Genomic DNA, 22,901 nt, shown 5'->3' on the forward strand with positions numbered 1-22,901 from the left:
TTGTAATCATTTAACATATTTTTAAAGTGCCTTAATGAACCTGAACTGTACTAGGCCCTAAAGATATAAAATGAGTAAGACACTAGCTTTGCTTTCAAGAAACTCACAATCTAGTGACTTCTAAGTTTCTAAACCTTAGATCATGAAACAGAACATGAATATAAAATTGTTAACAACTGCTCACATATTCCTAAGGATTAGAAGTATGTATCAGACATGAAAATAAAAATAGCATTTGGAAAAATAAGCAAATTTACCTCTTGGCCTTCAAGTAAAGAGAAGTCATCACTAAAGCCCATATCATTTGTGATGCTGCTTTCTTTGTCAGAGTGCACAGAAAACGATTTAGTAGACTCTATTGGGGATGGTGTGCTAGGCAGACTGTCTGGCACTTGATTTCCACTATCACTCATTTCACATGAGTCAATTCCACTGAGATCTAGACTCAAATGTGAAGGGTTGCTATGCCAGAATTCTTCTTGATTCTCTGATTTGAAAGACAATTCTCCCACAGAGCTATCTTCTTGAAATAATGGTGTGTTTGAGTCTAAAGAGTGTCTATCCTCCAAACTCCACTGATCTGAAGACACCTTAGCTGAGGAAAAAGAGGTGATTTTTTCCTCATCTGTTTTTTCATCAAAGTTCTTCTTAGTATCTTCAGCTGACATATTCTTATCATTGTCTTTCATTAAAACAGCTCTACTGTGCTTATGAAGAGTATTTCCATTTTCAAATTTTGCTTTTAAAAAAAGCCTCACTAAGGTGTCTTGCCACCCCACTTGTTGTGATATTTGATGTGCTGCATCTGTGTGAAACTGTAAAATTTGTAAAACCTGTAAAAAGATTAAGAATACAAAATTCTTCAAAAAGTACACAGTACTTTATATTAAAAAGTCTCTTTTCAGTTATTTTCATAATAAAGTAATTTAATAAGAAACTACAGAAGAATATACTTTCAAAAGATTATATTCTTAATTAGATTATAAACTATCTGGAAGACTGGCATTGTGTTTCCAACAAATCTCCATACTACTCATTGTACAGAGTAAGGGTGAACTAAATAAAATATTTGCTGAAAGATAAAAAAGGAAAATTAAAATGAATAGGATGGTATACATTAAATAATAGAGTAACATCCTTTCAACTAAATACTTTCCATGAGCCCACTACATTTGTTCAGCAAATACTACTGCACACCTACTATGTGCTAGGCACAGGGGAGCAAAAAGAACACATAAGGGGAGCATTAGGGGAGTGAATGGGACACATAAGACATTTTGATAGAACCTGAGTACACCAAGGATGTTTTTCTGTCTCATTTTTTTTTTCAGGGAAAGTTAATGGTTGCTTTCTTTTTTTTTTTTTTTTTTTTTTGAGACAGAGTCTTGCTCTGTCACCCAGGCTGGAGTGCAGTGGTGCGATCTCAGCTCACTGCAACCTCTGCCTTCTGGATTCATGCAATTCTCCTGCCTCAGCCTCCCAAGTAGTTGGGACTACAGGCGTGCACCACCACATCCAGCTAATTTTTGTATTTTTAGTAGAGACAAGGTTTCACCATGTTGGTCAGGCTGGTCTCGAACTCCTGCCTGCCTTGGCCTCCCAAAATGCTGGGATTACAGGTATGAGCCACTGCGCCCAGCCTAATGGTTGCTTTTGCAAAAACATTTTTGTTCAGTAAATCTACACTAAAGTCTATGTTGTTTAGTAAGTCTATATTATACGAACAGAACAAAAACTAAACTTTAATTCCAGAAAATGAGTTTCAGCAAGATGGATGCCACTGCTTAGCCAGAACACTAAACAGTGACATGGGAATATGTATGATCTCTACTATCCAGTTGATTTCAATTTTTAGATAAAAACAAGTTCTTAAAAACCTTTAGACATTCACTTAAGATCTTTTAAGACAATTTTATCACAAAGCCAATAAAATTCTATGTAGATGAGAAGAACTTTAACTTCTAGGCTTTTGAGTATCTCTCTTAACAGAAGTTTTAGCTCTGACAAATTTCATAGCAAGAGATGAAAAATGTTGGTAAGGACTTCAATATTACTAGTACTAATATATGTTGATACAGAAGACAAGGAGTCACAATGATGTGAAGATTCTTTCTTTACTAATGCTATATCAATCCATGAGCCATTGTTACTTTATACATACAGAATACCAATTTTTTTACCTTCCACATTAAGCTTTACTTGGCAAAGAAACTCTTCATGCTTTCATGACTTTAACGTTTCCATAAAATAAGACTTACTTTGTACCTATTTTATACACAAATAATAGATAAAACCAAGCTGCACTGAGAGCTGTTTCTATCTAATTATATGTGAAAAGGAAAGGATCAATTTATAAGACCTGCTTCAAATACTCAGAACTGAGCATACAGGGAAATAATCACTATCACACACACTGTATAGATGTAAACTGGTACAGTTATTTTGAAGGACAATGTGGAAATATCCATCAAAATGTAAAACAATACTCTTTGATACAGCAATTCCGTTTCATGGAGTATGTCCTACAGATGTATTACCACAAATACGAAAACATAAAAAGACATTCATAACAGCAGTTTATAACATGGAAAAGCAGGTGTCTACCAATAAGGAACCAGATAATACTTTAGAGGATAGCATACAATGAAACACTATGCAGCCATTAAATAGAGAAAGAAATTATATATATATATATACATACATATATATACACATATTAAACAAATATGTATTTTTCTTTTCTGTCGGTTAATCAAATAAACTATATATGTGTGTGTGTGTGTATATATGTATATATATGTGTGTGTATGTATATATATAAATGCTTTCTCTCTCTCTCTCCAGATAGAAAGAAAGATGATAGCCAGATAGATAGATAGATAGATAGATACATACATACATACATACATACATACATACATACGTACCATAACAAAATCAGGAGGTAAATTTTTTTAAAAAAGCAAGGAAGCAAATTAAGACAGGTCAATGGTACCAGTGGAGGACAGAGAAAGATATGAACTGAAAGGGGCAGACAGGATAACTATCACTTGACTTAGTTAAAGGTTAACTGTGTACAAAGACAAATCATTGTTGAAATACTCATAAACAAATTATAGAAAATTATTCCCAGAAAGTTCAAAAGATTCAAAACTCTAAAATATGGTATATGAATTAGAACTGGTCACAATCATTGAAGTTTCTTAATTAAAAAACTACTCTCTGGTAATAAATTTTTGACTCTGGAAAGAACGTATTTGCAGGAGACCATGAAGAGATAAGAAAACATTCAAATGCTAATTTCTTATGATTACATAAAGTTAATTTACTTCAAAAAGAAAATTGTTTACTTATAAAATTATGTCATTTATAAAATAAGAGAAATGAAAACTTGTATCTGCTGCAAAATATTAATGCAAAGTTATTTACAGCGTGATAAAGATGCCATGAAAATACATCTTAAGAGTTTACTGACCTTTCTGCAGATGGCCACTCTAACATTTATATGTGCTCTGTGAGATATATATACCACAGATAATAGATCTTTGAAATTAATAACAGGATCTATGGCAGAAAAACAAAAAGTTAAAATTAAATACCACAGATAACCCAAGAAAGAACTGTGCATAATACTTGTACAAAATGCTGAAATAATTAATTAATTTTAAAATATGAATTATAGGTATGCTCAAATTTTAAAGAAAAAGAATAGGTTTAGAATATTTGACAACCTCCTGAGTCAACCCTAAATAACTGTTACTTTCTTTTGATTGCTTGAACATACTGTCCATACTATATGGCTCTTATATTAGTATTTATCTTTTTATGTGCACATCTTATCAACAAGATTGTAAACTACTCAAGACAAAGAACCTCATACCTCCGAACTCCCAGCATTTGGCATAAATTCTATAGTTTGTCATTAAGTACTAAAAGAATTATTTAAGAAAATTAGAAGCAGGGCACGATGGCACATGCCTGTAGTCCCAGCTACTTAGAAGGCTGAGGTGGGAGGATCACTGCATCCAGTATGAGGCTACAGTGAGCTATGATCATACCTGTGACTAGCCACTGCACAACCAGCCTGGTCAATACAGCAAGACTCTGTCTCTAAAAAGAAAAGCCAAAAACCAAAACAAAACAAACAAAAAAAAGAAACCACAAAGAATATCTGAAATTAGTTTTCATTTGCCTTTAAAAATTTAAGATCCTTCTTTGGGAGGCCGAGGCAGGTGGATCACGAGGTCAAGAGATCGAGACCATCCTGGTCAATGTGGTGAAACCTCGTCTCTGCTAAAAATACAAAACATTAGCTGGGCACGATGGCGCGTGCCTGTAATCCCAGCTACTCAGGAGGCTGAGGCAGGAGAATTGCCTGAACCCAGGAGGCGGAGGTTGCGGTGAGCCAAGATCACGCCATTGCACTCCAGCCTGGGTAACAAGAGCGAAACTCCATCTCAAAAAAAAAAAAAAAAAAAAAAATTTAAGATCCTTAAAGAAAAAACAATCTTTTGTACAAAATTTCTGTAGTGTCCTTTTCTTGTTCTGTGGACTCAGTTATTAACTTAATCACTGAGTCAATAAACATTTACTGAGTAAGGAACTGTGCTATGCCCTGGAGAGACCAAAAAAACAAAACTACACAAGACATGGTAACCAAGGAAGGCTCTGCTGAATCACATAACAGATCATTGTATTTATTTATTTATTATTTATTTATTCATTCATTCATTCATTCATTCATTCTTTGAGACGGAGTTTCGCTCTTGTTACCCAGGCTGGAGTGCAATGAAACGATCTCGACTCACTGCAACCTCCGCCTCCTGGGTTCAGGCAATTCTCCTGCCTCAGCCTCCTAAGTAGCTGGGATTACAGGCACGCGCCACTATGCCCAGCTAATTTTTTGCATTTTTAGTAGAGACGGGGTTTCACCATGTTGACCAGGATGGTCTCGATCTCTTGACCTCGTGATCCACCTGTCTCGGCCTCCCAAAGTGCTGGGATTACAGGCTTGAGCCACCGCACCCAGCCTGTATTTATTTATTTTTGAGATGGAATTTCAATCTTGTTGCCCAGTCTGGAGGGCAATGACGCAATCTCAGCTCACTGCAACCTCCGCCTGCCAGGTTCAAGTGATTCTCCTGCCGCAGTCTCCCAAGTAGCTGGGATTACAGGCATGTACCACCATGCCTGGCTAATTTTGTATTTTTAATAGAGACAGGGTTTCTCTATGTTGGTCAGGCTGGTCTCAAACGCCTGACCTCAGGTGATCAGCCTGCCTCGGCCTCCCAAAGGTCTGGGATTACAGGCTTGAGCAACTGCGCCCAGCTGTAACAGATCATTTTAAAAGCAGCCTGAAAAAGGTATGAAAAAACTTATAGGAAAAAACATTTCTTATATATGTTAGCTTTATCAGCCTTATTCATACCTGTATTTATGATTTGATTGGTGAGGTTTTTAATAAGAGAAGTATTAACAAGTGCTTCATTAAGAAGGAGTCCCAGTCCTGAGTAGCCAACGTCTCTGAGTCGAATATGTTGTTTACTACGCTCATAAACATTCGTGCATTTCAACATTTGTTCCATAATCTGGTCACAACAAGTAATATATTCTCAATATAGAAAACTAATAGTTTGTCACTTAAGTTAACATTAACAATGTTAGACTTATTAACATTAAATATTGTTAGTAAATATCATTAGTATTAACATTTAATGTTAATAAGTATTGCTATTAACTTATAGCAATATTAACTTATAGATTAAAATAACACTATTAATTTATAGAATAAAATATTGCTATACTTTGTTTTTGGAGCATCATTTTATTCCTTAAGTATAAAAAGAAATCTCAGTATTAACCCATTTTTGCTGGAGGTTGCAATTTTTTGGATTGAAGACATGTATGAAAAATCAGACCTTGGTGATGACTTTGAGCAGTGGGATATAAATAACTCCTGCATGCCTAGCGTTCCAATAATGGAATGCTAGGTATAAATGAATTTAATAGGGAGGAGCACTCCATGTTATACTATTATATAAAAATGGATTTAAGAATAAACTGGGCCTGGCATGGTAGCTCATGCCAATAATCCCAGCTCTTTGGGAAGCTGAGGTGGGCAGATCGCTTGAGGTCAGGATTTCGAGACCAGCCTGGCCAATATGGTGAAACCCTGCCTCGACTAAAAATACAAAAATTAGCCAGGCATGGTGGTGCGTGCCTGTAGTCCCTACTACTAGGAGGGCTAAGGCAGGAAAATCGCTTGAACCTGGGAGGCAGAGGTTGCAGTGAGCCAAGATCATACCACTGCACTTCAGCCTGGGTGAGAGAGCGAGACTTCATCTCAAAAAAAAAAAATTTAAAAAAAGAATAGCCAGGCGTGGTGGCTCATGCCTGTAATCCCAGCACTTTGGGAAGCCAAGGTGGGCGGATCACAAGGTCAGGAGATCAAGACCATCCGGGCCAACATGGTGAAACTCTGTCTCTACTAAAAATACAAAAATTAGCCAGGTATAGTGGCAGGAGCCTGTAATCCAAGCTACTTGGAAGGCTGAGGCAGGAGAATCGCTTGAACCCAGGAGGCGGAGGTTGCAGTGAGACGAGATCACACCATTGTACTCCAGCCTGGGGGACAAGAGCAAACTGAAATGCACCTGTATTTGAATAATCAGTATGCTTAAAACTCTAGTTTAATTATATGGCAAATTAAAGAGAAATAATAAAAAATTTTGTTTCTTAATGGGAAAGGCTTAGATGAAAACAAACTATGTAGCTTGCAAGAACAAATGTGTGTCAATACACCTCTGGATCAATCTAATAATCCACTTAAGTAACAGTTATTAAAATTAAAATAATTTTCAAGGATAAGTAAACATTTGTGAAGCAATTTATCTATATATTTTATATGTTGCTGATCTCTCTGGACTCAGTTTCTTCATCTGTAAAATGAGAATAGTAATAATACCCACTTCATAAAGTTGTTGCAGGATTAAGTAAGCCAATATACGAAAAATGCTTAATGCCTGACATACAGTGGTTGCCACATAAAGTTAGCTATTAATATTAACTGTTGAAATGTTCTGAATTGCCACATAGACCCACCAAGTCAAGAAGATGAGAGGTTTTATATTGAGGATGGTATGACAAAGTGAATATTCCACTGAGATGATTTTCAGATTACAATACAATTAGTTTTTAAATATGTAAACAACTAAAACATGAAAACTATATATAAAAAAAGTTGAACAACTTAGAGAAATAGATATAAAAATAATTTACAGTCACAGAATGGATATATTGCAAGAAAATTCATATACCCACAAATGCCCCAAAATACAAAGATGTTTAAGAAATGTTTCTACCTTAAAAATGATTTCTCTTAGTCTGTCAGAGTACTTCTGATTTAAGAGCAAGGCATACAGTATGTCAGCATTTCCTGGTTCAAAGAGCAGTAAGAAAAGTTGACCTCGAGTTGGGCTGGTACGTAGGAGACCGAACAGCACATCCAAAATTCCAAAGAGCTTTTAAAATTAAACAACACAAAACAATTCACCATATTCATATATACAAGCACAAATAAGGTCATAAGCCACAAATAGTCATTTAATTAAGTCCTATATACTCTAATGTTTTAACTTTACTGTATCTGAGGATATCTTTTTTTTTTTTTTTTGAGACAGGGTCTCCCTCTGTCGCCTAGGCTGGAGTGCAGTGGCACAATCACAGCTCACTGCAGCCTCAACCTCCCAGGCTCAGGTGATTCTCCCACCTCAGTCTCCCAGGGGTAGCTGGGACTACAGGTGTACACCATTATGCCTGGCTGATTTTCAGTGTTTTTGGTAGGAACCGGGTTTCATGTTGCCCAGGCTAGTCTCAAACTCCTGGGCTCAAGTGATCCATCCAGCTCACTGTACCTGGCCTCTGATATCTTTTGAACCAGACTTGCTTTTGTCTTATTCAATTTCCTTTAGTATATCCCGGGATTTCACTATTCAAATTTACCTGTTGGAACCATATCTATCCTGCTTTACCTACATGAAAAGCCATCTCCTCCAAAAGTTTTTCCTGGTCTCTGCAACATGTAAAACCCTCTTATGAAAACCTCATAGAACTTTGTATCTCTCTTATAGATATTATCGTACTCTTTTTTGTTTATATAATTATTTGTAAACCTCTTATTGACCCCACCTTATTAGCTTAAAAGAATAATAATTCATCATTATATTACCTATAATGTCTAATATTATTGTGTGTAAACAGTAAGTCTTCAACAAATAACTCTTTGACTGAATTGACCAAAAAAATATTGCTGGCAATGAATCACAGATACAGCTATCATGAAATAAGATGGGAATAATGAGTTTTTTTTAAGTAGTCCAACCTTATAGGAAAATAGCCTGCAGTAACTCATCTAAATAATACCGATAATGAAGCTATGTAACCACTGAGTATGTAATAAATATTACATATAGAGGGAAAAATGTCCTAGTTAATATAAGTCTACTTAAATTTGTGGTATTGAGGAGGTTGTACTGGAAGAGCACAAAAATGGCACTAAGAAAACATTTAGGTTCTAGTTTCAGGTTTATCAGCTGTATGACTTTTTAAGTCACATAATCTCTCTGAATATAAATTTCCAAAAGCGTACATGCAAAAAGTAATTCCTGGTCTGTATATGTTATAGTGGTGGTTCTCAAATTTTACCACGTGCACCAGAAAAATCTGGAGGGCTTTGTTCAGCAGTTGAATCAGTAGTTTACTGGCATTTCTAACAAGTTCTCAGGTAAAGCTGGTTAGGGGCCAAACAATGATAACCACTGACTTAAAGCATAGTTCTGAGGATTAATTGGGAAATGTATGTAAAACTAGAAACACATTTATAATTTTCTCTTTATGTAACTTTTTTTTTTTTTTGAGACGGAGTCTCATACTGTTGTCCAGGTTGTAGTGCAGCAGCATGATCTTGGCTCACTGCAATCTCCACCTCCTGGGTTCAAGTGATTCTCCTGCCTCAGCCTCCCGAGTAGCTGGGACTACAGCTGTGCACCACCATGCCCAGCTATCTTTTTTGTATTTTTAGTAGAGATGGGGTTTCACTATGTTGGCCAGGATGGTGTTGATCTCCTGACCTTGTGACCCACCCACCTTGGCCTCCCAAAGTGCTGGGATTATAGGCGTGAGCCACTGTGCCTGGCCTTATGTAACATTTTATGAACCTACGTTATGTTAGAAATCTACCCAGTAACTTTGATGACAGGTAAACATACACCATGTGGACTATAAAAGCAGGCTTCAGAATTGCCAGAGAAAACAACCATTTCCATATATTACATTTTGTAGCTAACTAGAATATTCAATTACACTGTCATATACTTTATAAAAAATTTAGTTAGTAGATAAAATTTACTTCTGGCCTGGAGTGGTGGCTCACACCTGTAATCCCAGCACTTTGGGAGGTCAAGGCGGGTGGACCATTTGAGGTCAGGAGTTCAAGGCCAGCCTGACCAATATGGTGAAACCCTGTCTCTACTTAAAAAAAAAAAAAAAGCAAAAAATTAGCTCCATGTGGTGGTGTACACCTGTAATCTCAGCTACTCAAAAGGCTGAGGCAGGGGAATCACCTCCTCTACCAGGAGGTAGAGGTTGTAGTAAGTTGCAATCATGTCACTGCACTCCAGCCTGGGTGATAGAGTAAGACTCTATCTCAAAAAAATAAAATAAAATAAAACAAAATTTACTTCTTAACTGCATAATATTGAATATGACACTACACATATTTTACTCTTAAAATATTTAACTAGGCTGGGCACGGTGGCTCATACCTGTAATCCCAGCACTTTGGGAGGCCGAGGTGGGTGGATCACGAGGTCAAGAGATCAAGACTATCCTGGCCAACATGGTGAATCACCATCTCTACTAAAAAATACAAAAATTAGCTGGGCGTGGTGGCACATGCCTTAGTCCCAGCTACTCAGGAGGCTGAGGCAGGATAATTGCTTGAACCTGGGAGGCGGAGGTTGCAGTGAGCCGAGATCGCGCCACTACACTCCAGCCTGGCACCTGGAGACAGAGTGAGGCTCTGTCTCAAAATATGTGTGTGTGTGTGTGTGTGTGTGTGTGTGTGTGTGTGTGTATTTAACTAGACAAATACATAGGTTCAAAAGATGATGTAGCAACTCAAATGTTAAAAAGGAAAAGTAGATTTATCTTAGGCATAATACCTGTTCTTCTTCATTAGTAGCAGCTATGTACCCCATAATACTTTGTATCTCTTCATGAGATCCACCTTTGCACAGAAAATATTTAATTAGTCCATACAAAGAAGTCCTTATTGTTCGAATATCATCTAGAGATAGTTCATTATATTTACAACCATTCCTGAAACAGAAAACAAGAATTGAAATTTTAATTTTTACATTTCTATATTTTCCATATAAAAGGATTGATGGTGTTTAAAAAAAGATCTTTTCATGTAATTCTGAGATTCAAGGTAACTTTGGCTTGTTTTTCTTTTTATGGAAAATCTTTTGAGTTAACAGTTTCAGTGACAAAAATTAAAAATGTTAAAATAGCTTATGTGAATACAACACCCACTGCATAGCAGACATAGTTTGTTTTACATTATTAACTCTTTTAATTTAATCCTCAAAACAACCAAAGGAGGTAACAGTTTTCTTATCTCCTTTCAAAAATGAAGAAACTCAAGCACAGAGAGGTTGATTTGCCTATAGCTGCACGATTAATGAAAGCCAGATTCAAACCCACTGTTCATCATTTTAATCTCCACTCTATCCTACCTCTCTCCAGCTAAAACATACTAGAATCGCTGGTAAAGAGAAAGTCTACAGTCTACAAATTCCAATAAAGTAGCAGACAGAAAACAACATATCAAACGGAGAAGGAACAAGGGCATCATACCCATAATAAATCCTAAGTGTATCTAGAAGAAACTGCACACCATACTTCTTTCGGAAAACTCTCCTGCTGTCTTTAATGATGGTTGAAAGATACTGTATGTGACCTAAAATAGAAAGTTCAGTGGTAAGTTATTTAGCTAAAATAAGGTCAACAAGTAGTTATACATTTCTAAAACAACTATAAAATTTTTATCTGAAAGACTGCTCTCACCAATTCGAAAGGGAAAATCTCCACGGTTCCAAATATGAAAGTCAAAGAGTAAATATTGATACATTTGTTGCAGAAGCTGCATATTTTTCTCTAATGATACTTGTTCAATTAGTAACTGAACTGCCATCAACACATTAACATCCATCAAGGTGCTTGGCACCTGAAATCAAACAGAAGAAGGTTCCACATAGTTCGGTTTAAATAACTGTCATTAAGCTGTAATTTTAAATCATTAATTCAGAACATCTACTAAGAATAAAAATGGAAAAACCTACATTAGAAAAACATAAACTTAAGTATTGATTTTTCTGATGTTATACCACAATATATTCTCCTGGTGTCATATTCCTAAACTAGTCTTACATTTCTCAATATCTCAAATATAAAGCTATCAAACAAGGTTGTATACATCAAAGATTATACACTATTATATAAAATAAGTATTTCTTGTATAAGATGATCCTATACAAGTTTTTAAAAGCTGCCTGTGAAACAAATCATATCCATTAATATAACTTAAGTGGTAATAATCCTTAAAAATATATTTATTAAAAAGAAACTATCATCAGAGTGAACAGGCAACCTACAGAATGGGAGAAAATTTTTGCAGTCTACCCATCTGACAAAGGGTTAATAATCCAGAATCTATGAAGAACTTAAGCAAATTTTCAGGAAAAAACCCCATCAAAAAGTGAGTGAAGGATATGACAAACACTTCTCAAAAGGAGACATTTATGCAGCCAACAAACATGAAAAAATGCTCATCATCACTGGTCGTTAGAGAAATGCAAATCAAAACCACACTGAGATACCATCTCACACCAGTCAGAATGGCAATCATCAAAAAGTCAGGAGACAACAGGTGCTGGAGAGGATGTGGAGAAATAGGAATGCTTTTACACTGCTGGTGGGAGTGTAAATTGGTTCAGCCACTGTGGAAGACAGTGTGGCGATTCCTCAAGGAGCTACAACTAGAAATACCATTTGACCCAGCAATCCCATTACTGGGTATATACCCAAAGAATTATTAATTGTTCTATTATAAAGACACATGAACACATACGTTTATTACAGCACTGTTCACAATAGCAAAGACTTAGAACCAACCCAAATGTCCATCAATGATAAGAAAATGTAGCACATATACACCATGGAATACTATGCAGCCATAAAAAAGGATGAGTTCATGTCCTTTGCAGGGACATGGATGAAGCCAGAAACCATCATTCTCAGCAAACTAACACAAGAACAGAAAACCAAACACTGCATGTTCTCACTCATAAGTGGGAGTTGAACAATGAGAACACAGATGAAACTGGAAACCATCATTCTCAGCAAACTAACACAAGAACAGAAAAACGAACATTGAATGTTCTCACTCATAAGTGGGAGTTGAACAATGAGAACATATGGACACAGGGAGGGAAACATCACACACTGGGGACTGTCCAGGGGTGGGGGTGGGGCTAGGGGAGGGATCGCATTAGGAGAAATACCTAATGTAGATGATGGGGTGATGGATGCACCTAACCACCATGGCACAAGTATACCTATGTAACAGACCTGCATGTTCTGCACATGCACTCCAGAACTTAAAGTACAATTAAAATATATATATGTGTGTGTATGTATATTCACACACACACACACACACACACACACACACACACATTAGAAAGAAGAAATCCCAATATCAACCTCAAAACACAATCATTAGCTATATCAACACAATGTTAGACTAGCTCACCTTCTGAAGTAAAGCACCAAGAGTTGCAACTCCATGGGAGTGAATAAGATTGTCCTGGTTGATAGGATGTCTCTGAATAAAATGTTTCACAATCAAGATAAATGTTGCAACTAGGTTTCTCTCTAGTCTTGACTCTGTGGAATCAGGAACATATTAATTATCACAATTACTCTAATCACTTTCATATCAAGTTTTCTATATCACAATGCATACTGTCACACAGTAGAAATCTGGTTCAGCAGTTGGCTTCCAAGGCTCCATTGTACAACAGAATCAGAAAAAGCAGCAACTGCAATATTGTATATTTACGTACACATATTTTTTCTACTATAAATTTAACAGTGTGGTCATATTTCCACTAAGAGTAGAAACTAAGGATACTGGAGAGTTATCTTTAGTTTTTTGATGAAAGTATTATAAACTTTCTGAATGATATTTGTAAAAGTAGAACAGCTGCTATAGCTACAAATGGTTGTTTCTTCCTAATGATAGCAAAATATTTTCCTCTATTTCTCAATTAAGTCTCAAATTTCTCAATGACTATCTTGTGTTAGTTTCATTGTAATACCTGAAGCCTTTGTGGAAGTCAATATGAGCCAATCTCCTTCAACAGGTGTTACTGATTCAGGAACTGTGCTTTCATTCTTTTCTTCAGGAATCTGTCCTTCACTAAAGTGGCTGATTTGTTCCAATAAAGGAAAGAGTACATTTAACCCGCCTATGCAGTTTATGATATCCTAAAGGGAAAATTATAATGTTTAAATACTATAAAAGAAGGATAATTTTGTCATTTAATATCTTCACAATATGACATTATAATTTACTAGATAAACCTTTAAGCAATGTATAGGATAACCTAAGCTGAAGAAACTTTTGTGTGGGAAGATGCTTTAAAGACCAGCTTCAAGGGTCACCATAATCAATACTCAAGAGAGATCAGGCCAGACCATTTTTATTGCATCTTTGTTTTCCAAAGTTTAGGGATTTCGAACATAGGCAAATGAAACATAACCCCGTAAGTGGACTTTATAAGGTAACTCCCAACAATGGAGAAACAACCGTCACTAGGCAATTAGGCATAATAAACAAGATAATAAATAATGAAAAAAATGCACTTGGTGGTAGAAATACGACTGACTCCTTGACTTTTAGTTAACAAAAAGATGGAGAGGGTATTTCAGCCAAAGTTCAAAGTTTTGGATATTTTGGGTAGCTTAATAAAATATTTTCTCTATCTTTTGATAAGTTACAAATATCACTGAACTCATTTTCTTCATCTGTAAAATGGGGATAACAATAATACCTACTTCCTAAAGTATTGCAAGGATTAAGCTAATACATAAAAAGTACATAGTGTCTGACATAAAGTTGATGCCATACAAGGTTTGCTCTTATTATTATTAAAGTGTTCTGAATTGCCATGTGGACATAACTTAAGTCTGCAAACAACCTCTTCGTATTCATTGCTTGTTTTCTGAGAAATACATTTTATTGCATATATTTGAGGTTTACAACATAATGTTGTAGGATACACATAGATAATAAAATGGTTACTATAGTGAAGCAGATTAACATTTCTATCATCTCACATAGTTACTTTGTGACAAGAGCAGCTAAAATCTACTTACTTAACAAAACTCCCTAATAAAATGTAATTTTATTAACCATAGTCCTCACGGTTTACATTGGATCTCTGGACTTGTTCATCCTAAATATCTGCTATTTTGTTGGGTTTTTGTTGTTTTTGAGACAAGGTTTCACTCTGTCACTCAGCTGGAGTGCACTGGCCAGATTACAGCTCATTGTGGTCTCAACCTCCCAGGCTCAACTGATCCTCTCACCTTAGCCTCCCAAGTAGCTGAGACTACAGGCATGTGCCACCAAACCCAGCTAATGTTTGTATTTTTTGTACAGACAAAGTTTTGCCATGTTGCCCAGGCTGTTCTCAAACTCTTGGACTCAAGCAATCTGCCTGCCATGGGATTACAGGTGTGAGCCACTGTGCCTGGCCAATATCTTCTACTTTGTTTTGATTGTCATACTGATTTTGAAGAGCTCTTTGTATAAGTAAGTAAATTAACTTTTTGGATGGTAAATATTATTTTACCAGTTGTCATTGCATTTAACATGTTGGGTCTTTGACTTTGTTACAGTATAAAAATACAATTGTCTTTCTTTTGATAGTTCTGTTGCTTTTTGATGTCCACATCAAGCAAAAGTCTAACTAGTTAATAATCCATCCGCATAGCTGTAACTCAGGGCACAAAAAACTGCTTTGATTTTCAGGTATATATGGCATATATAAACAAGTTTCTATGTATAATACTACATGGGATCAGCTTTGTAAAGCCAGTCTTACAAATGAAGCAAAAGTTAACTTATGAATTGTCAATCATGTCGTAAATCTTACTATGTTAACAGATAAGAAAAAGTGTTCTGGCCGGGTGTAGTGGCGCATGCCTGTAATCCAGCACTTTGAGACGCAGAGGTGGGCTGATCACCTGAGGTCAGGAGTTCAAGATCAGCCTGTCCAACATGATGAGACCCTGTCTCTATTAAAAAACATAAAAATTAGCCAGGCATGGTGGTAGGTGCCTGTGATCCCAGCTACTTGGGAGGCTGACGTAGGAGAATTGGTTAAACCCGGGAGGCAGAGGTTGCAGTGAGCCGATATCATACTACTGCACTCCAGCCTGGGTGACAGAGCAAAACTGTGCCTCAAAAAAAAAAAGAAAAAGAAAAAAAGTAAGCGTTCTTATCCCCAAATTAAGGAGAAAAATGCTTTATATACCATGAATAAATATGAAATTGATACTAATTGATAGATTCACTTCTACATAGGCAAAATTATCTTAATGATTTCTGTTTCACTGAAATAAGTATATTTGGTTGGTGTTAACTGATTAGAAAAGTTTTCTTTTTTCCTGATTTACCAGCAAGTCCTCTTATAATTATCTTTTATATTTCTTTTTATTTTACTTAGGTTATAACTTCCATAAAATATCATTTAAGGAAATACTATATTTAAGATATCACCCTAAACAACCTTTACTAATTTAATCACTCAGTCAACACTTACTTGTTGCATAATCCTGTACCAGGAACTGGTTAAAATAAAGAAAAAAAGCAGTGACCCCTCCTTCAAAGTTCTTATGGGCTACTAGAGCATTAAGCAAACAGTTACTATTTGCCAAGTAAGTGAAATGATAAAGTACTATGGATACCCACAAGAGCAGTTAATTTGATCTTGCAAAGTAAGTAGAAGCCTCTAAATGGAAGCAAACTTCCAGCTGTGACAGAAGCCAATGAAGAAGGCAAATAAGATTTGAGAACCCACACAGACATGTCAAAAAACATGCAAACTCTACACAGACATTTGTCCCTGCCAGGAATCGATTTTTTTCTCACTGACCTAATAAGGAACAACATTATTCAAAGGACCTGGTAATTCAAAGGACCTGGCTTACAAAGGTAACATTTCAAACCCAAGTCATTCAACTGCGTTAATCACTTAAATTTGCATTTGTTTATCCTTCAAATTGTATGTTTGCATAACATTTTAACTGAGATCTATTATTTAGATCAATCTAGTGGTGCTTAAAAAACAAAATTTTTAATAAGAGTATCAGTAAACTTGGCCAGGCATGTGGCTCACACCTGTAATCCCAGAACTTTGGGAGGCTGAGATGGGCAAATCACCTGAGGTAGGGAGTTTGAGACCAGCCTGACCAACATGGAGAAACCCCATCTCTACTAAAAATACAAATTAGCCTGGCGTGGTGGCACATGCCTATAATCCCAGCTACTCAGGAAGCTGATGCAGGAGAATCGCTTGAACCCAGGAGGCAAAGGTTGCGAGCTGAGATCGTGCCATTGCACTCCAGCCTAGGCAACAAGAGTGAAACTTTATCTTAAAAAAAAAAAAAAAAAAAACAGTATCAGTAAACTTATATAATATATTGCCTAACATTTACTCTTAATTTACCTTAATATCCCAGTTCACTACTTTGTTTCCTGTTAATCTTCCATGCAAACAATTAGTAGATAAATCAAGACAGATTGAATTTTTGCAGGCCTAAGAATAAAAGAAAAATATGGCAAACAACCCAATTAGAACAAAATGTAACTTAAACCATATATAGAACATTTTACCATAATATAAAAAGGAATATAGGATAGTCAATGATAAGATGTCCATCATGTGCATTTTAGTATTACTGTTCTCTATCTCTTAAAACAAAGAATCAGGAATTAGATTCTAAAGCACCGACTTCTGAAAAGTAGGTCACTGCTGCTTGTCATCTGACAGATAAGTTATAACTAGAACTTATTTGCCAGTCACAGTTTTTAAATTTTACTCTTTTAAACAAATATATGAAAACAGATTTTTGGCTTAAAAAAAATTCAATGTTTTATTCCCATTAGCACTTCCCTAGGCATAATTTCATGATACACATAAATGTGTGATTAATATGAGAGATAAGAGAAATCACAGAGCAAAAATATATATGTATCATGATATAAACGTACAATTACAGATATAAGATATTATTTTCCCTCGTGTTGCTGCCAGACAATCCTGGCCATATTCAGAGTAAGAGCTTAGTCATCCATTCATAAAGACATGTAACTACATACTATATCTGAATTTTTGAGTAATGAAGCATCCTTGAATCTAATCCCCATTCCAAAAGAAAATAACCCTAGAAATTTTAGTGCACATGCTGTAGCTATTGTTCTCCTCTTAAATAGTTGCGAAAAATTACATTAATAAAATGAATACTTAATGTAAATGTTATCAGTCTCAGAGACAGATATGTCTTTCTCCAGTTACTACCTTAGTCTGTGACTAAACACTGTGTATCTGTGACCTGTTTTAACACAATATCTCCTAATGGTATGACTGCCTCTAGAATTCTACTCCTCCAACCCAACTTTCACACTGAAGCTTAAGACCATTTCTAAAATGCAAACCTGATATTACTCCTTTGCTTAAAATTCTATCCATTGCCTATTATTTACTCTGACATAGGAGGTTTGCTATAATGTGACCTTGCTCTCTAGTCTTATCTCCTCTTGCTCTGTGTCCTATACCCAAATACATGTAAAACCCAGTTTTACAGTCTATTCCTTTTTAGGTGATATTTACCACGCATCCCTTCTCAATCTTGCTTGAACCTGGGAGGCAGAGGCGGCAGTAAGCCTAGATTGTGCCACTACACTCCAGCCTGGGTGACAGAGCAAGACTTGGTTTCAAAAAAAAAAAAAGACCAAAAAAAAAAAAGTCACACATCTAGAACTTGCCACTAAATATAGTGTTTGGAATATATGTAATAATTTCTTAGCTATCTATGCTATACAGTGGAGAATGAAAATAGGTATAAGATACAATTCTTGGCAAGAAATAACATAAGATAGAGTAAACAAACATGTATCTTTGGGAAAAGAAGTTATACAAAGCAAACAAAAATATAAGACTCAAGAGACATTATAACCAATGCAATGCATAAACTATGACTGGATCCAGAATTCATTTCTAAAAGGCTATACAAATATTTTCAGAAAAATTTGAATATAGATTGTATATTAGATGAATTATGGGCCATTTTCTTAGGTAGATAGATGATTATGTAGAAGAATTATATAGGGATGAAGTGTCTTGATAGCTACGTCACTTTGTTTTCACAAATGATTTGAGACAAAGTCAGCAAGTACAGTAAAATGTTAATTGGTTAATTTAGGTAAAGAGTATATAGGATATAACTCTACCATTCTTTTGAGTCCTCTCTAGGTTTGAAATGTACCACAGCAAAAAGATGGAAGAAAATAAAACTAACAGGTAAATTTTATTAGGTAAGATACAAAAAATAAATATTTAAAAGTATGGCCAGACACGGTGGCTCATTCCTGTAACCCCAACATTTCGGGAAGCTAAGGTGGAAGGACTACTTGAGCCCAGGAGTTCGAGACTAACCTGGGCAACAGAGTAAGACCCTGTCTCCATAAAAAATACAAAAAAATAAGCTCAACATGGTGGCACATGCCTGTAGTCCTAGCTACTCAGGAGGCTGAGGGCAGGAGGACTGCATAAGCTCAGGAGTTAAAGACTACAGTGAGCCAAGATCCCACCACTGCACTCCAACCTGGGTGACAGAATGAGAACCTGTTTCCAGAAAAAATAAAGGTGTAAGGTGGTGGGGTAGAAAAAAGTAACTATTATATGCAAGTCCTTTTTCCTTTTACTTATCTAATAAAAGCAACCAAGGTCAGCAAGGACTGAGGGGAAAAAAGACAAAAGAACTGTGAGGTACAAAAGCACTAGGAGGAAGAAAAGAAGTAGCAAAAAGAACACTAACTGCCTCCGTTATACTAACTGTTACATGTAACGTATATACTAAATGTTACAGAAAATGTTTTGGTTTTGTGAGATTATACATTTTTGTATATCTTTTTCTAGTTTAGCCAGCTGGTACATGATCATAATTTATTATTATTTTTTTTTCTTAGATGGAGTCTTGCTCTGTCACCCAGACTGGAGAGCAGTGGTGCGATCTCAGTTCACTGTAATCTCTGACTCCCAGGTTCGATCAATTCTCATGCCTCAGCCTCCCAAGTAGCTGGGACTATAGGCGCCTGCCACCATGCCCAGCTAATTTTTTGTATTTTCAGTAGAGATGGGGTTTCACTATATTGGCTAGGCTGATCTCGAACTCCTGACCTCAAGTAATCTGCCCGGCTCAGCCTCCTGAAGTGCTGGGATTACAGGCATGAGCCACTGTGCTGGGCCCTTTTTTTTTTTTTTGGACAGGGTCTTGCACTGTCACTAGGCTGGAGTGTAATGGCGCAATCACAGGTCATTGTAGCCTCGAACTCCTTAGGCTCAAGGAGGCTCAAATTTACTTTTCCTGCCTTTGCCTCCCAAGTAGCTGGGATTACAGGTATATGCCACCATGCCTAGCTAACTTTAATGCATTTTTCATATGTTTTATAGAGACAGAGGTCTCGCTATGTTGCCCAGGCTAGTCTGGAACTCCTGGCCTCAAACGATCCTCCCACCTGGGCATCCCAAAGCGCTGAGATTACAAAGTGTGAGCCAATGTACCTTCTGTTTTTTCTCCTTTAGAAGCAAACATTTTTCTTTTTCTCTCTCTTTTTTTAATTTTTGCTATATCACATTTTAAAAACTGAGCACAATTCTGTTTCATCTCTTTCTAGTAAACTATAAGAATACAAATAGTTTCACTTACTGAAGTCAATTCATTGGTACAAATTCCAACTATAACTACTGCCATTAATACCACAGGGATGATATAATGACGGTATTTGGACTCTAGTTGAGGAGGTATACCTTAATTTTTACTGCTTCTCACCTTCCTTTGAAAATTCATGATTATTTGAAGGCAATTCAAACCCTTCCTTTTAATTACCCACTGAAATGACAAAAGGAATAGAAAAGGAATTGCATTTCACAGCATAATTATAACTAGGTGGACAGTTCACAAATTTACTCTGACCTTTGCTGTGTAGTAAAGAAGGATGTTACCAGGCAGGTCAGCCATGTCAGACTCTTGAGACTTCCAAGGGCTTAAACAATTTGGACCTGAAAATTATTTATACATATATATACATTATTGAATACATATGGTCTCCTTGATACTGTGTTACCAGAATACAATTTAAAATTAAGCTGTGTCAAGCTACTCAAACAACACAGTTGAAACTCATTAAGTTAAAATTTACTTTGTTTTTATATTACTTCCAGTTTATCCAAAACCTATAAAAATTGGGGAATAAATCAATTTCCATTACAGAAAAAATTTTTATATAGTATTAAAAACTACTATCAGCCAGGTACATTGGCTCAGGCCTGTAATCCCAGCACTTTGGGAAGCTGAGGCAGGGGGATCAATTGAGCTCAGGAGTTTGAGATCAGCCTGGGCAACACAGAAAGACACTATTTCTACAAAAAATTTATAAAAAATTAGCCAGAGGTGGTGGCATGTACCTGTAGTCCCAGCTACTCAGGAGGTGGGAGGATCACTGAAGCCCGGGAGGTAGAGGCTGCAGTGATCTGAGATTGCGCCACTGTACTCCGGCCTCAGCAAGAGAGTGAGATATTGTCTCAAAAAAAAAAAAAAAAAAAAAACACAAAAAAATATAACAACAACAGGTGCAGTGGCCCACACCTGTAATCCCAGCACTTTGGGAGACTGAGGAGGGTGGATCACTTGAGGTCAGGAGTTCGAGACTAGCCTGGCCAACATAGTAAAACCCTGTATCTACCAAAAATACACATTTAGACCGGCATGGTGGTGCATGCCTGTAATCCCAGCTGCTTGAGGCTGAGCCAGGAGAATCACTTAAACCTGGGAGGCAGAGGTTGCAGTGAGACAAGATCATGCCACTGTAATCCAGAAAGGGTGACAGAGTGAGACTCTGTCTCAAAAAAAACAACAAAAAAAAAAACCACACACAACAAAAAAAATCACAATTATCAAATATAACAAAGTCTACATTAGTTTATCTAATGTAAGTCAATTCAAATATATAAGACAAAAAAGTGAAACATTCTATTACTAATGTGAACAGACATCATAGAAATGGAGTAGCAGATGAATAGGAAAAACATTTTCAACTTTATTTAAAAATATAAGAAATATAAATTATGACAAAGTTCTATTTTATATAGAATAATGGAGAAAACAGTATTGACCATTCCATATTATTGAGGTTGTGGTAAAACTGATATACTTATGTGTTATGGACAGACATTGTGAATTTGTGTATCCCTTCTTGGAAACTGATTAGGCAATATGTAATGAGAATCATGAAGATATCCACATACTTTGAATATCCTAGATATTTATCATTAACTATATTGATATAAGAAAAACTAGAAGTGTATCATATCTGAAATTTCAAATTTATAGCAAAATTGAAAATTATCGGCCAGGTGCAGTGGCTCACGCCTGTAATCCCAGCACTTTGGGAGGCCAAGGCAGGCAGATAATGAGGTCAAGAGATCGAGACCTTCCTGGCCAACATGGTGAAACCCTGTCTCTACAAAAAATACAAAAATTAGTTGGGCATGGTGGTGTGTGCCTGTAGTCCCAGCTACTCGGGAGGCTGAGGAAGGAGAATTGCTTCAACCTGGGAGGTGGAGGTTGCAGTGAGCTGAGATTGCGCCACTGCACTCCAGCTTGGCGACAGACCAAGACTCCGTCTCAAAATAAACAAATAAATAAATAATTACAAACAGGACTGGGCACAGTGGATCACACCTGTAATCCCAGCACTTAGGGAGGGCGAGGTGGGCAGATCACAACGTCAGGAGATGGAGACCATCCTGGTCAACATGGTGAAACCTCATCTCTACTAAAAATACAAAAATTAGCTGGGTGTGGTGGTACGCACCTGCAGTTCCAAGCTACTCAGAAGGCTGAGGCAGGAGAACTGCTTGAACCTGGGAGGTGGAGGTGGCAGTGGGCCAAGATCGTGCCACCTCTCCAGCCTGGCGACAGAGCAAGACTCTGTCTCAAAGATAAAATAAAACAAAATCCCAGCACTTTGAAAGGCCAAAGTGGGCGGATCATGAGGTTAGGAGATTGAGACCATCCTGGCCAACATGGTGAAACCCCGTCTCTAGTAAAATACAAAAAAATTAGGTGGATGTGGTGGTGCCTGCTTGTAGTCCCAGCTACTTGGGAGGCTGAGGCAGGGGAATTGCTTGAACCGGGGAGGTGGAGGTTGCAGTGAGTCAAGATGGCACCACTGCACTCTAGACTGGCAACAGAGTAACACTCTGTCTCAAAAAAAAAAAAAAAATTATAAACTACCAGCTGGGTGCAGTGGCTCACACCTGTAATCCCAGCACTTTGGGAGTCTAAGGTGGGTGGATCACCTGAGGTCAGGAGTTTAAGATCAGCCTGGCCAACATGGTGAACCATGTCTACTAAAAATACAAAAAAATTAGCTGGGCATGGTGGTGGGCACCTGTAATCACAGCTACTTGGGAGGGCGAGGCAGA

The 22,901-nt window shown here is 36.7% G+C and overlaps 1 protein-coding gene across 7 annotated transcripts in view; it reads right to left on the reverse strand.

The window, feature by feature from the left end:
* NBEAL1 (neurobeachin like 1) overlaps positions 1-22,901 on the reverse strand; it is a 222,282-nt gene that overhangs the window by 95,679 nt on the left and 103,702 nt on the right. For all 7 annotated transcript variants that reach the window (XM_012446197.2, XM_012446193.3, XM_064373144.1 and 4 more), the window contains 11 exons: positions 20,389-20,474; positions 16,860-16,949; positions 13,443-13,611; positions 12,875-13,008; positions 11,128-11,287; positions 10,918-11,020; positions 10,221-10,377; positions 7,362-7,520; positions 5,429-5,588; positions 3,476-3,564; positions 258-833 (listed from right to left, as the gene is read on the reverse strand). In XM_012446197.2, the coding sequence (XP_012301620.2) occupies positions 258-833; positions 3,476-3,564; positions 5,429-5,588; positions 7,362-7,520; positions 10,221-10,377; positions 10,918-11,020; positions 11,128-11,287; positions 12,875-13,008; positions 13,443-13,611; positions 16,860-16,949; positions 20,389-20,474 (1,883 nt within the window). The remainder of the gene's footprint in view (positions 1-257; positions 834-3,475; positions 3,565-5,428; positions 5,589-7,361; positions 7,521-10,220; positions 10,378-10,917; positions 11,021-11,127; positions 11,288-12,874; positions 13,009-13,442; positions 13,612-16,859; positions 16,950-20,388; positions 20,475-22,901) is intronic.

This window comes from Aotus nancymaae, unplaced genomic scaffold (genome assembly GCF_030222135.1).
Source record: "Aotus nancymaae isolate 86718 unplaced genomic scaffold, 86718_ANA_hifiasm-v0.15.2.pri h1tg000008l, whole genome shotgun sequence".
In the NCBI taxonomy this organism is placed as follows: domain Eukaryota; kingdom Metazoa; phylum Chordata; class Mammalia; order Primates; family Aotidae; genus Aotus; species Aotus nancymaae.